The 14,010-nt window shown below is 50.3% G+C and overlaps 5 protein-coding genes across 5 annotated transcripts; 4 read left to right on the plus strand and 1 right to left on the minus strand.

Moving 5' to 3' along the window:
• Positions 1-702: 702 nt before the first annotated feature.
• COCMIDRAFT_110339 (uncharacterized protein) lies at positions 703-2,052 on the plus strand (the record flags this gene model as incomplete). The annotated part of the gene is made up of 4 exons (XM_007695423.1): positions 703-812; positions 863-996; positions 1,045-1,454; positions 1,522-2,052. The coding sequence occupies 4 exons, from the start codon at positions 703-705 to the stop codon at positions 2,050-2,052; spliced, it is 1,185 nt and encodes a 394-aa protein (XP_007693613.1).
• Positions 2,053-3,571: 1,519 nt separating this feature from the next.
• COCMIDRAFT_10134 (glycoside hydrolase family 43 protein) lies at positions 3,572-5,275 on the plus strand (the record flags this gene model as incomplete). The annotated part of the gene is made up of 2 exons (XM_007695424.1): positions 3,572-3,781; positions 3,833-5,275. 2 exons carry the CDS (start codon positions 3,572-3,574, stop codon positions 5,273-5,275), a joined length of 1,653 nt encoding a protein of 550 aa, XP_007693614.1.
• A 1,081-nt stretch (positions 5,276-6,356) lies between these two features.
• On the plus strand, positions 6,357-8,011 carry COCMIDRAFT_110334 (uncharacterized protein; the record flags this gene model as incomplete). Its single annotated transcript, XM_007695425.1, has 2 exons — positions 6,357-7,374; positions 7,452-8,011. Coding segments are annotated over 2 exons (1,578 nt in total), but the record flags the coding sequence as incomplete, so codon positions are not given.
• Positions 8,012-8,476: 465 nt separating this feature from the next.
• On the minus strand, positions 8,477-10,011 carry COCMIDRAFT_110330 (uncharacterized protein; the record flags this gene model as incomplete). The annotated part of the gene is made up of 2 exons (XM_007695426.1): positions 8,477-9,785; positions 9,848-10,011. 2 exons carry the CDS (start codon positions 10,009-10,011, stop codon positions 8,477-8,479), a joined length of 1,473 nt encoding a protein of 490 aa, XP_007693616.1.
• A 3,061-nt stretch (positions 10,012-13,072) lies between these two features.
• On the plus strand, positions 13,073-13,517 carry COCMIDRAFT_110329 (uncharacterized protein; the record flags this gene model as incomplete). Its single annotated transcript, XM_007695427.1, has 2 exons — positions 13,073-13,273; positions 13,311-13,517. Coding segments are annotated over 2 exons (408 nt in total), but the record flags the coding sequence as incomplete, so codon positions are not given.
• Positions 13,518-14,010: the final 493 nt, after the last annotated feature.

Here is a 14,010-nt window from a genome sequence, read left to right on the forward strand (position 1 = left end):
CGGGAAACATAGCGGGGTTCTATGGTCACATCGAAGCCCGGGCCAATTCGCAATACATAAGCCCCCACCGGGGTTTCTTCCATTGCCTTTGATTCGTTTGCCTTGGGCAGCGACAGAACCCTTTTTTCACAAAGGAGAGATTGATAAATTCACTTAACAGTTCTCCACCAGGCTGGATATCAGTAGATCTCCCAATCTCTCTTTTCCTGGACTTCTATGTCACTTGGTTGGTATTTAACATTATCTAGTGTAGTATGAAGCCTCAGTAACTAATGCGGTTGAAATGTGCACTGGTTTGCAGTAGTTGAACTAGAAATCCATCGGCATCGCTGTGGGATACGGGATAGCGGGGAAATGCCGATTGACCTTTGCCTCGTCATCTCCGCTAATTGAGAAGCCCATGGATGTACCGCCCAAGTAGCGTACTGCATATGCTGCCCCCTTCTAATCTCAAAATATGATATTTCACCGCATATCATGTGGTTGCGAAGACACATCTCGTGAATGTTTTGAAGCTACGTGGGGCAATGGCGGCACTGCGTAACGTAGCACCTGCTTCATCGAGGAAAGCCCCGCATTATCTACATAGGGCGCACGGCTAGTATAGGTATACTTTAGATCCACTTCGAACATCAACCTCTCTGATAAACTTCCCTTCCAATATTCCCTGCCTTTTTTTTCTGTACTGCTAGTCTTTTCACAATGACCTTCGACATCACCAAAGCGCGGTCGCGCTTCCCAGCTCTTCAACAAGACCAAGTTTTTCTTGATAATGCGGGGGGCAGTCAGGCGCTGGGCGAAGTGATTGATTCGTGAGTATATCGCATATCTAGAAGCAACACGTTAGCTGAGTCATGGGAAGCATATCACAGTATCTCAGCAAGACGAATGTACAGCTTGGTGCTTCATACCACACTGGCACACAGTCCAACACGAAGTACGAGGAAGGTTACCAGGCTGCTGCAAAATACATCAATGCCGGCCGCGATGAAATAGGTAATATTCTTGATGTCTCGTGTGCATTCATTCTCTAATTATCAAAAGTCCTCGGCTCATCTACCACTCAATTGTTCGTCAATCTTGGCTCTACGCTACAGTTCCCCGCGGGATCGGAAATCATTCTATCAAAGATGGAGCATGAGACCAACGTAAAGGCGTGGCTTCTCATGGCTGACCGTCTTGGGCTTACTGTGAAGTGGTGGGCGTCTAGCAAGGAAGATGGACTCAAACTCACAGCAGAGAACTTGAAGCCACTCCTGAGCGACAAGGTGAAGTTTGTTGCCTGCACGCATGTAAGCAACATTTTGGGTACGATACATGATGTCAAGTCGATTGCAGATGCGGTACATGAAGTCGGTGCTTTGTTCTGCGTGGATGGCGTAAGTTATGCGCCGCACCGTGCGGTTGACGTGAAGGCTTTTGGGGTAGACTTTTATGCGTTTAGCTGGTACAAGGTATGTCATGGTCATCAGTCCTTCTTCAACTTTTTGCCTCACCGGCATGTGCTGATGAGAGACTCAGGTCTACGGCCCTCACATTGCCGTACTTTACGCCAGCGAACCGGGACAAAAGGTCATGAAGCCTATGGCACACTACTTCAATCCCACCAAGACGCTTGAGGATAAGATTGGGTTTGCTGGGTCAAACTACGAATGTGTTCAATCCATTCCACAAATCACTTCATACCTCTCCGGGGCCTTCCCTGCCATTGCAGAACACGAGGGAAAACTGCAAACTATCCTCCTCGACTTCCTCAATTCACGCCCTGATATCACGGTTCTGGGCTCAACGTCAACGGACAGTAAAGTCAGGGTTCCGACTATTTCGTTCGTAGTCAAAGGCATGAACAGTAAGCAAGTTGTGGCTGAAGCCGAAAAGATCAGCAACTACGGCTTTCGATGGGGCCACTTTTACTCGAAGAGATTGTGCGATGAAGTCCTTGAGATAGACCCTGAGGGTTATGTTACGAGAGTCAGTATGGTACATTACAATACTGAGGAAGAGATCAAAGGGCTAGTCGAGGTTTTGAAGAAGGTTCTTCCAAAGGTTTGAGGGTGCTGTGGACCATGAATGTTACGCGTGTACGTCACTCCGGTACAAGCGCAACTAAACATTCGGCCGATGTTGTCCTGGGATTCCAAGTCGTGTTTCGTTTCAGCTGCGCTAAGGTGATTTGCCGGGCTTCTAGACGAGTCTAGTTGATAGTATTATAGCGAGATAACGCCGCGACTTTAAGCCTCTACTGCAATTGCCGTCCGAGCCGTTTCCAGGGGTCTGATAGAGAATCGCAACAACATGATGGAGTTGGATAATAATGAGCACTAAAGGTTGCACTTGTTGCTTCATGCCTTTTTTTCTCTTTGGAGTTCGAGTCCGGATAAGTCCTCGTACCAATTGCCCTAATAAGCCCAAATGTCTTGATGCTGACTAGAGAGATATAGTTAGAACAGAAAACGGTCCCAATGATTGCTGTATTCTGAAACAGCTGACAGTTCTTAGCGTGAGAATAGACATATGCTTAAGTGTGTTAGTAATAAGCTTCGACGTCAGACAGGATGCCACCCGAACACTGACAAGTCAGTCTGCTATCTCTTATACACACGCATGCATCCTGCTAGGGCCTGGCCATGTGGGCGTGTTGCGCCTGTACCTGATTAAGCTTTCCTTATACTTGGCATCAACTGCTTCATTGCATGACGGCCATGCAGTCGTTCGCAAAACACCTTGCGCACGTTCATGAGATGAACCAATACCGCATAAACTCAATGAAACTGAAACAGAGTATCCTAACGAGGAAGAAAAAAGGCGCAAGTGAATTCTCGCGATAAGCCATAATCATCTATTTTCTCTTGCGCACAGCGTGAGCTCACGAGAGTGTATCCGAAGCTAGCAAGATGACATGAAACATTGAAATTGTGAAGTCAGAACAAGGGGACCGCACGGGAAGGAGAGATGCTCGTGAACACAATGAAGGCCAAGGCCATGATTGGCGGTAGACGTCCGAGCGGACAAGCTTATTCATTGCTCTCGACTCCTTGTTTCAACCCCGCATGACAAGGCGGCGGCGGCGGCGAGCGACGGTCCACGGATCTTTGCTAGCAGCAAATCTATCTGATCTGCATAGCGCCCCCCCTCCCTCATTCCACGGAATGATGAATGACGATGCGGGTCTAACTACCATAGCCGGCGGTAATGAAAGGCAAACAGTAAAGGGCCCCCCGTTAATCATTGCTTATTCCGCCGCTACGGAAGAATTCAGGGCCGCACCGCACCAATACCGAGCGTGCGCAGACTCGTGCGTTGAACCCCATACGTGGAGACAAGCGTAGCGTCCCGTGCTTTTTTAATATTTTGATTTCGGGAGTTTAGGATCTGGGTGGCAGTGCGTGCGGTGCGGCACCGATTACATAGTGCCGTACTTAGCACTAAATATGCTCTCATGTGGAGAAATTTGGAACAAGGAACGGGGGGGTTTACTTTGTTACTTTTAGATAAAGTTGGCGCCAGGTCCGGTTTGCTGGTGCTTTTTTTCGACCAGACGAGTGAATCGCTTTTCTCCGTTTTAGACATCATGCGCGTTTCTACTGTTTCTTCATTGTCGTTGCTCTTGGCGGGCTTGTCCGTTGCAGGACCCGTATCGGACAAGCGTGCGCTGTCGAGCCGCGCCACGACGTTTAACAACCCTGTTATATACCAAGACTATCCTGATCTTGACGTTTTCAGGATCGGAGATGTGTTCTATTACTCTTCATCGACCTTTGCGTTTAGTCCAGGAGCTCCCGTAGGCATTGAGTTCTAGAAGGTTTTGAATCATGTCGTTAACATTATATAGGTGCTCAAGTCGTACGACCTGGTGAACTGGACGCCCGTCACTCACAGTGTACCAAGACTGAACTTCGGCTCTCCATATGACCTGCCAAACCCGACTACCCGGTCTTATGTCAAGGGTATCTGGGCGAGTTCGTTGCGGTACCGTAAGTCGAGCGACAAGTTCATTTGGATGGGCTGTGTTCAATCGACGGGCCAGACATATATCTGGACAGCCCCCGGTCAAAACGCCGCTGCCAACAACGGCGAGGTATCGAGCTGGAACTGGACTGCTGCGGGTAGCATTAACAAATGCTACTACGACAACGGCATCTTCATCGATGACGACGACACCATGTATGTCGTGCACGGCAACCCTGCCGTTCGAGTTGCCCAACTCAACAAAGACGGCACAGCCGAAGTGAAGAACCAAGAGGTATACCGCGATCCTAACGGCCTCACTCTCGAGGGATCCCGCATGTACAAGATCAACGGCACCTACTACATCTTCTCGACCAAGCCCGCCGACGACGAATGGGTCCTGAAATCCAAGAGCCCCTGGGGTCCCTTCGAAGCCCGCATCCTCGTCGACAGCATCTCCGGCCCCCTCTCCAACGCCGGCCACGCCCACCAAGGCGGTGTCGTCGACACCAAAGACGGAAAATGGTACTACGTCGCCTTCCTCGACTCGTACCCCGCGGGCCGCATCCCCGTCGTCGCACCTCTCACCTTTGACAACAACGGCTGGCCTTCAGTCGTCAAGGTGAACAACGCCTGGGGTGCCTCCTACCCAACCCCCGTAACCACCAGCAAGACCGTCCCCGCACTCACTGGCATCGACAAATTCACCGGCACCTCACTCAGCGCAGAATGGGAATGGAACCATAACCCCGACACCTCCAAGTTCAGCCTCCTCGGCGGCGCAGGCGGTCTCAAACTCTCCACCGCAACCGTAACCAACGACCTCTACGGCGCCCGCAACACCCTCACCCACCGCATCATCGGCCCCAAGTCCTCCGGTACCTTCCGCCTCGACATCAGTCAAATGGCCTCCGGCGACCGCGCAGGCGCCGTCCTCTTCCGCGACACAGCCGCCTACATCGGCATCCACAAATCCGGCTCTACCGCCTCCCTCGTCATGGTCAACGGCCTCGAACTCAACGCCGACCGCACCACCAAATCCACCGGCACGGTGGTCGCTACAGGCCCGGCCATTCCCGCGGGCTCGACGGATTTGTACCTCAGGATCCAGGCGGATATCACACCCGCATTTGGAACAAACACCCTGCGCCAGGCGACGTTTTGGTACAGCACTGATGGCACATCGTACAAGCAGCTGGGACCGTCGTTTGGGCTCGCGAATACCTGGCAGTTTTTCACCGGGTTCAGGTATGGTGTTTTCAACTTTGCGACCAGTGCGGTGGGTGGCAGTGTTACGGTGAAGAGTTTTGAGATGCAGAAGATTTAAAGGTCTTTGAAGTTTAGTTTTTTTTTTTCTGTATATACCTTTTTTTCCTGGAGAAGAGAAGGGGGCGGAGGGGAAGGTAGAGGTGAGGTCTGAGATTTTTGTATATATATTATTATTATATATTATATTCGGTGATACTTATAGTTTGGGATGTTGACGTGCTGTGTGAGATATAGTTCATGGCGCCATAGTACACGTAGATTGCTGACGCTGGATTAATCTAGACGTTTGCTTAAATCTAGCCATCGATTTAAGTTGTATGCAACAGGTCATACTATGTTTAGCGCCTTCATTGGATGTTCCTTTTCGATTCCTCTCTGGGCTGTTTGCGCTAAGACGGTTTTTGCTCGTCTTTATCACGATATGTGATGCGATTTCAGCTGATGCAAGATTGCCTTGAAATCTATCTAACATGTCAAATTTGTGATTTCTAAGATAACAGAAGGCTACTTGTACATGGCTGAAATTGTAAAGATAATCCATCTGTACTACAAGCTCATTTACAGTAACAAACATCTTCCCAGTTGGTACTAGGATCAAGATTAAGCCTTTTCGGTGCGCTAGCCCTAGCTGTTATCGCCAGGCTGGAGGAGCTCAGCTAGAAGTTCTTGCTAGTGCCACCTCTGTCGGGCTGATATATCCGCCTTGAGACACTTTTACTCTAGCCTTGACCCTAAAATGAGACATTCTGATATCAAAAATCCTAGAAAAAAAGCTAAATATAAAGAGTAATGTATGGAACTTATTCGATTACTTTTCAGTATAAGGAAGTACCTGAATAAGGAAAAAAGAGATCAAGTAGTAACTACGGCAGAACTACGGCAGTATTACAGGCACCTCTGTTAGCACGAACTCCTAGCCGAGTTCCTCCGACCTGGCGATACCTTTGGAAAGCGACTTCCGTACGCACATCGACATCTGTTTCCATCAACTACCATCACCGATAATTCCCAAAATCTTGCAATCTCCAACTCACGTCATGGGCACCCACCCTTCTATAAACAAGCCCGAAAGTGAGTAGTTCCAGGACGGTCCTACATCGTTCATTGGCTAACACGGCATCCCAGGCAGCAGCGTGAAGTCGCTTTGTGATCTGCCAAATGAAATGTTGTTACAAATCTTCTCTTGTATAGATCTGCATCGCGAGACACGTATCCTGGGCTACATACCCGATAAACCCCTGTCTTCTTGCCCCGATTATGAAGTGCTTAAAGACTATCGCCTCCACAACTCCTGGCTGCTAAACATTGCGTTGACGTGCAAGCGATTTGCAGCTTTAGTTCCAGAGGTAGCATTACGTATGACCGTACTGCAAGCTTTTACAGAATATGTGCAGCCTGAGCGCCCTCAGCTTTGTTGGTCAGCTCCATTCGCTCTCCTTCTTCGATGCAAGGACAGACCGGATCTCATTCGACACATCAAACAACTTCGCATCCATTTCTCATATACCGATGAGCACAACAGATATCGTTGCGACAATAAAGGGATGGCTAAAATGCTGGCTTCGTTGCCTGTACCTTCTGCGTGGAAGTTCAAACTTTTCAAAGACATCACAAATAGCTTTGGGCGAGGACCATTTAATGCCTTATTGTCAGTAGCAGAGTTGGATGTATTGTGTGTCTCCGATCCAGCCGACGAACCAAAACTCGAATGGGCAGAACAGCTAGCAGTCTCACACTTCACTCCCCCGATTATCCGCTCGCTGAGGTACCTTAAGATGGAAACTATACGACCTCCCGCCATTCAAGCAGTGGAAGTCTTTCAAAGACTAGATACTGTTGATTTGAGTATGTCACTTGGCGTCCGGTTATCACTGGATATTATATCCGCCTCGGAAAAGTTTCTTGCAAACACGGCGGTAAACAGCATCAAGCATCTGCGTCTGAATTTCGAACTCCGAACAATCGGAATGTGGAACAGTGAGAGGCGAACCTGCATGGTGAACGTGGTGAAAGGCTTCCAGACTCTGGAGAGTCTTGTATACTATGCCGAATCGTCGATAACCAAGAATCCCTATCGTAGTCTTCGCAGTTTCCCCGACTACCAAGTCAACATCCAGATATATCCAGAGGTTCTGGCGGCTCCTGACTTGTTGGAAGGTTACTGGGGTACGTAAACTTCTCTATGTATCTCCCTCTCCTGAATTAATCAATACTGCTAACCACTACCCCAAAAGACCAATCGATATATGAGGCACGCACAAATATCACCGATTACCAATACCTAATGGACAACCTCGTGCACCTACGCCCATCTCTGAAACACTTGCAGCTTCCGGGAGGCTTTTGGACGCTACCTGGCGCAGCTCGCAAGCCGATCCCGCGCTTCGATCAGTTCACCCAGCTCCGAAAACTGACTGTGCCTCAAGCGGCCCTCATCTCCATCAAACTGGATAACATGCGGGTTGATACCGTCACCCCAGGCGACTTTGAACTTTCTGCTCTGCAAGTATTACCAGTGTCGCTGCAGCATCTCACGATCTTCGATCTCGACGAGACGTTCTTGGGAAGCAAATGGCTGCAGGGATTGTTCGACGAGCAGAAGAACCATGCCCGATGGCCCGAATTCCGAACCTTGGAGCTGTTGATGGGGGCGACGTTCTTAGATGAAGCGCTGGAAGCGCTTCTGGCGAGGCAAAGCAGTGCGGAATTCTGGGCGATGGTTGATGAAGCTGGGTTCGATGTCGTTGTTGGGAGGGACGACTTGGATCCTTCGTTGCTTCCAGAGTCACATTAAGGGGAGGGGGTATGTACATATTTAATAGAAAGTAATTTCTATTTCTAGCATATTTGAAAGGTATATAAATGATGATAATTCAGGATGTTCTTTCACTGGCTAGGATGCCCTGGCATCGAGTAACAAAAATCTGTAATTGAGCTTTCTTTTCCCTCACACCACTGGATTGGGAAAAAAAATCACATTCTCATAATGACTTGAAGATGCAAGAGTCGCAGATGATTCAGTGAATTCATATATACACACATATCGACATCTATAGAGGAAAAAAAACAACACAGTCATATGGGAACTCGGAGTTATGCCAGCAGAAAAAAACGCCGCGCTCATTATAATCATCAATTCTCATAAGGTATCGTCTAATAAAGTCTCAGAAACAAGAGCCGGGAAACAGAATCTCAAAACAAACAAAAAGCTTTACAAAAAACAAAGCCTCTATTCTATTGTTCCCAATCACTTTTTTTTTCAAGCCTTGGTCTCAAAAGTGCGGGCCTCAAGGTCCTTCTCAATGGAGAGGGAGTCGGAGTCAGGAGCAACCTGCTCGGTACCGACGTGCGACTCGGTGTAAGCATCGAGCTCCTTGCCCTTTGCAATGTTAAGGTACAGAGGGTAGGACCAAGCGATGGCGAAGAAGCCAAGCGGGACGCACATGGCCTTTCGGGTACCAATAAGATCAGCCACGTTACCCAGGACAACGGGGCCGACGGCGCCGCCGCAGACGGAGGAGACGAGGAAGGAGGCGCCGCGCTTGGTGTGGCGACCGAGACCGCGGAGGGTGAGGGCGAAGATGATGGGGAAGATGCAGGATTCGAAGAAGAGGACGAGGTTGAGCATGCTGATACCGCCCCAGTTTGTGGTGGTGGCGCTGCCGGTGTTTGTGCCGATGGCGGCGGAGATGAAGATCATGATGAAGGTTTGGAAGGCGAGGAGCACGTAGCGGGGCTTGCCGCCAAAGTACATGATTCCTGCGGCGGCGAAGCGACCGATGGCGAAGAGAGATTGGGCGATGGCGTAGAAGTTGGCGCCCTTGTGGTGGCTCTCTGTGGTGCTCAGTTGGGGGGAGGCCTCGGCGAAGTAGTTGATGTAGTAGGCGGCGCATCCGACTTGGCCGGCGACGTAGGAGAACTGGGCAAAGGTTCCCCAGAAGAGAGTATACTGCTTGCTGAGCGGCTTGTCGACGTAGCCGTTGCTGGCAGTGGTCTCTTCCTGCTCGGCCATGTCGCTGTCGGTGACTTCGGGGATGTACTTTCCAGCGAAGAAGAAGACGAGGGCGAGGATGGCAACGAAGGCGGCGATGGCGAGGTAGACGTATTGGACGGCCTCAAGTGACTTTCCATCCTCTCCGACGTGCTTGAAGATGACCTGGGCAGCGAGGACGGGCGCAACGACGGAGCCAACAGCCTGGACGGACTGAGACAGCTCGAGACGGAACTCGGACCACTTGGGGGGACCGCAGACAGCAATGTATGGGTTGGCGCTGACTTCAAGAGTCGACAGACCAGACCCGGCAATGAACATGGCACCGCAGAAACCACCAAAGGATCGCTTTACGGCTGCAGGCCAGAACATGAGCGCACCGACGCAGTAGATGCTGAGACCGAGGATGAAGGTCCATCGGTACCCGAACTTGCGAAGGAACCAACCAGAGTAGGTCAGAGGACCGATGAAGTAGGCGCCAAAGTATGCGGCTTGGAGTCCCGAAGACTCGCCCTGGGAGATGTTGAGAGCGACTTGGAAGCGGGAGTTCAAGACATCGAGGAGTCCGTATGCGAAACTGGCAAAAAAAAAATGTCAGTTCATGTTTGGAATAAGAGAGACCTGTAGATATTTGCTTACCCCCAGCAGAAGAAGAGCGAAGTGACCAAGGTGACAGGAAGAATGGATTGACGAGCAGTGAGGGCCGATGCTCCAGTGAGAGCACGGTTGTCAACCGATGCGCGGCGCACCTCAGCAACATCAGATACAGGCTCCTGAGAGTCCTTCTTGCTAAAGAGACCCATGATTGCGGGGCAGAATGGAGAGAGAGGGAGAGAGAAAAGATAAAGTCAAAAATTGACAATCTGGGGTGGCGGTTCCCACACAATTAAGGAGGATCCCGAGATAGATGGGTCGAGAGTTGAAGACACAAGATCTGATGATGATGATTTCCTATTCAAGGGGGATTCGGCATCCGAATATATATACTGGGCATTTGCACTCTATGCCCACCGAGTGGTTGAGGTCGCGACATGGGGCTGGTGCCATCCAGACTTGCTAGTTCCCCCGCTAGTCCATCGGTAGTTCGACGCAGACCTTGGGGGATAGCAAGCTGGGTGTTGGGGTAAACCAGGCCCTAGTTTCTGTCCTAATGCATTGCCCCGTATAACTAACGCCCCCCAGTCTCCGCAAGTTTTCATCGGATGGAGGTTGTGGTAGGCTGGATGGCTGTTTAGGGCCCGCGCCATCCCTCCGAGAGTACTGCCGATTGATGTCGGATGATGTAGAGTACCAGCCAATCGTGGCAGGCGCTAGAAGAGCTTGTGTGGGCGGGCTCCACTTATTCTTGAGCCGCATCATTGATCAGACATTTCTTCTCCGTATGGGGCTCGATAGCCCTCTCCACGTTGCCAACCCCATGGAGAGAGGCCTAGCGTTTAAAAATTGGGACGCGCAGCTGTGGAGTCGGCTCCTCTATCTGAAGCCCTAGCCACGCTCTTTGCTAACATCAAGCAGGTCTCTCGTCTGCACCCTGCTGCTGATCGCGACTCTCTGCCTGACGCACTGGGATTTGCCCGCAGACGACATAGAAGAATGCTGCACGCAATAGCAATGGAAGCTTGAAAAGCCAATTAGCAAACGCGAAAAGCTACTAGAGCTTCTGTGCCGCGCCATGGCCCAGCTCGAGACTCCACGACATGGCTTGTCTAGCGCTGGCGTGCAGCCGGTACTCTAGCCTCTGGGCCCTTGGCGCATTCGGCCCTTAGACATCGGGCAATGTTGAGGGTCTTGCAACTGTCCAGGATGTTCTCCCAGGGCCTGGGGCTTAAATTCAGTAAGCCATTGCCGCGTAGCCGCGTATTTCGACGCCTCAGCAGCATCGCTGAGTTGGACTGAAGCGCGTATGGAAGTTTGTCCCAACATGCGCGAATTTAAACAAGATCTACTCCACCTCACACGATTCTGCGGAGCATCCATGGCATTAGGCGAGTATCTTGTCGAATCAGACGACTTGTGGCTTGCATTGTTGTTGATTCAAGGCATGCGGGTATACCATTTGCCATGCACCAAGGGAAGAACATCACCCAAGGCTTCATGCACGGTTGCGCTTGTCGTCACTCCGAAAGCCGGCCGCCATTGCTGCTTTCGTGAGAGTAGGCTTCGTTGCTGGAATCATGAACTGATTTCCTTCCGGTGTTCTGGCACCTCGCTTGAGGGTTCATCCTTCCTGCTCACTGCACCACACGGCAGCTAGGATTGGACATGGTTAAAGCGGTCGTCTTCGCCACGAGGCTCACGAGATCTGCATGCTAGAGACCCGAATGTGAGGGATGACAGCAGTTCGATGCCCTCTTCTAGCGGTCTTCCAATATTCTTCTGTGCATACCGTTTGCGTAGCCTCCCGCCCTCGGCCATATCACCCATCAATGACGTTGTTGCACTAAATCGCACGCCCCGACACAACCCATGTCAACGGGAGGTTTGTCGGAGCATGCAAAAGCCTGGGCGCTCGGAGGATCGTCATACTGCCCTCGTGCTCGAATGCGAACCAGCTCACTACACCTGATTAGATTACTACCGGCTGATAGAAAGTGGGGTAGTAGCGCCTCGGACGCCCGACGCCAATCAGATAATAATGTCGTTCGTGGGCGACACCAATCAACGCTATCCACTTCCAAGGTTCTGAGCGGCACGCCTGGATCTTGAGGGCGGCGCCAGCTTAGCTGGCTGCTGCTAAGCTCAATAGAACCTAAGGCTCGGGCGCTATTTGATCAGGGCATATCTCGCCGCAAGTAGCCGGTTGAGCGGGGTGCAACCTCTCCATCTGGGGAATTTTCGGCTTCCAAGAACGTACACCTGGGGCAAGTGAATGCGGAGAGCCCAAATGCATGCAGGTGAGCCCCAAGTGCATCCGAGTCATGCAACCGAATTGTTGGGCTCGAATGAGAATGCGAAGGCTATCGCGAAGATACGGCTTCTACCCTGCCTTGTATGGGAGTAGCGTATAGGGTGCAGAGGGTATGTCTTCAGAAACAGCGCAATGCTGGTCCTTTGACATTCAGCTCTTATCCTTAGTCACCCGTCCTTCATCTTCCGTGCCATACCAGGCTTCCTCGTTGCATTGTTCTTATCGTATTCTGCTTCTGTTTAGACACTCTAGACTTTCCAACAAGGTCGATTTTAACGCCACAATCATAGCGCAGGTGTATGCTATTTGGAGACTAGTAGTTGTGCTGACTACGAATGTTTCGAGAGGAGAGATATTTGTGTAGCAGAGCTGGGTTTTACCACCCAACTTCTAGCGTCAAGGCCCTCCGCGGATCGATTCGGGTTGAAGGCATTCTTCCCACATTTAATAGACCATAACCCAGGTGTTCTAAGAGGAAATCATGGAGAACAGAAATCGCCAATTGAAGAAAAGGTGATCTAGGACTGCTATGAGCCTCTGTCCGGTCTTACTTCGGCAGACGTCCCATCTCCGACACTCTTCAGCGTCCGACGTTCGACATGTATCAATACCAGGAGCTGCTATCAAGAGAAGGAATGGTAACGAATGATTAGTAACTTCCGATGAATTTCAAGGCAGGAACTTTGTACCAAGAGAAGGAGCACTAAAGCGTCGAGATGAGCTCTTGACAGACCTTTCGACATGCGCTTCCGTACATAACGAGTAGAATGGGCGCCTTGTACGGATACACGACTACAACACAACGTACTATGTTTGTGGCATTGGTTTGATACAGATATGCTAGGCTTTCTTGTACGATTTCTATCTCTGATACCTTGTCCAATCTTCTCGTCATGACCACCGTTGCATGCGAGGCTCTCAATACGTAAAGTGCATTAGCCTGATACCCTTCTTGTTTTCCTTCCCGACTTTGTCTATGCTTTCTTCGATCATCTAGCACCATCATTCATCAAGAGGGAAAGCCCGACCCAAGGCGACGTCGTAAGTCTTCGTGCGAGATTCCAAATCCATTGGGAGATGATCATAGCGTGTTGCGCCTTTCGAGAGCGATTTCGCCGCGTCTTTCCAAGTCTGCAAGATCTTGTAAGTCTAGCCCTGTAATGTCTTTGTATATATGGCTTACCGAACTCGGAGTCACTCCTTGTACGTCTTCCTCGTGTCACTCGACGTATCATACATCCAACGGGAATGCAAGTTACAAGAAGGGTGATGAACGCGATGATGACTTCGACGGTCCATGAAGAGGCCATGTTGGGTGCAAAGATGAAAGTCAGTCTGGTAGGCAAAGATGATAGTCTGGTCAGTTGTAGGAGGCAATTTAATTCTAACCACTGTCGGTGACAAGGCCAACTCGCAAGTCAGGGTTTGCGTGATTGGATAGACACCCCATTGTGCTGAGCTTCCGGTGATGCGCATCATTGAGGCTTGGACGCAGTTGGCACAACTCAGGTTTTGCTTGATTGGCTCTTAGCGGGACTATGCTGGAAGTTTAACTGAGTGGGAAGTGCCAAGTGTGTCAAGGCAAGATTGACATGATTGGCTGTACTCCCTACTGCAGATGCTTAAGTCAAAGAAATAAGTAGATTTACGCTAGTTCAACCTCAGGTTTTGCTTGATTGGCCAGAGGCTACGTAAGCAGTCGATACAGCAACAACACAGCCGCCACCTTGTGTTACTTGGCCCCTACCGTGTCCGTGCACCTCATGCACGGATTCATCTCGTGCACGCCGAACACCAAACGCGCGTCTCAGCGTCATAACTTCAACGCGCTATAACTCAACAACTATGGCTCCAATTGACGATGCAATTGCAGATTTAGAGTCGCAAGAACCTA

This window comes from Bipolaris oryzae (assembly GCF_000523455.1).
Source record: "Bipolaris oryzae ATCC 44560 unplaced genomic scaffold scaffold_316, whole genome shotgun sequence".
In the NCBI taxonomy this organism is placed as follows: Eukaryota; Fungi; Ascomycota; class Dothideomycetes; order Pleosporales; family Pleosporaceae; genus Bipolaris; species Bipolaris oryzae.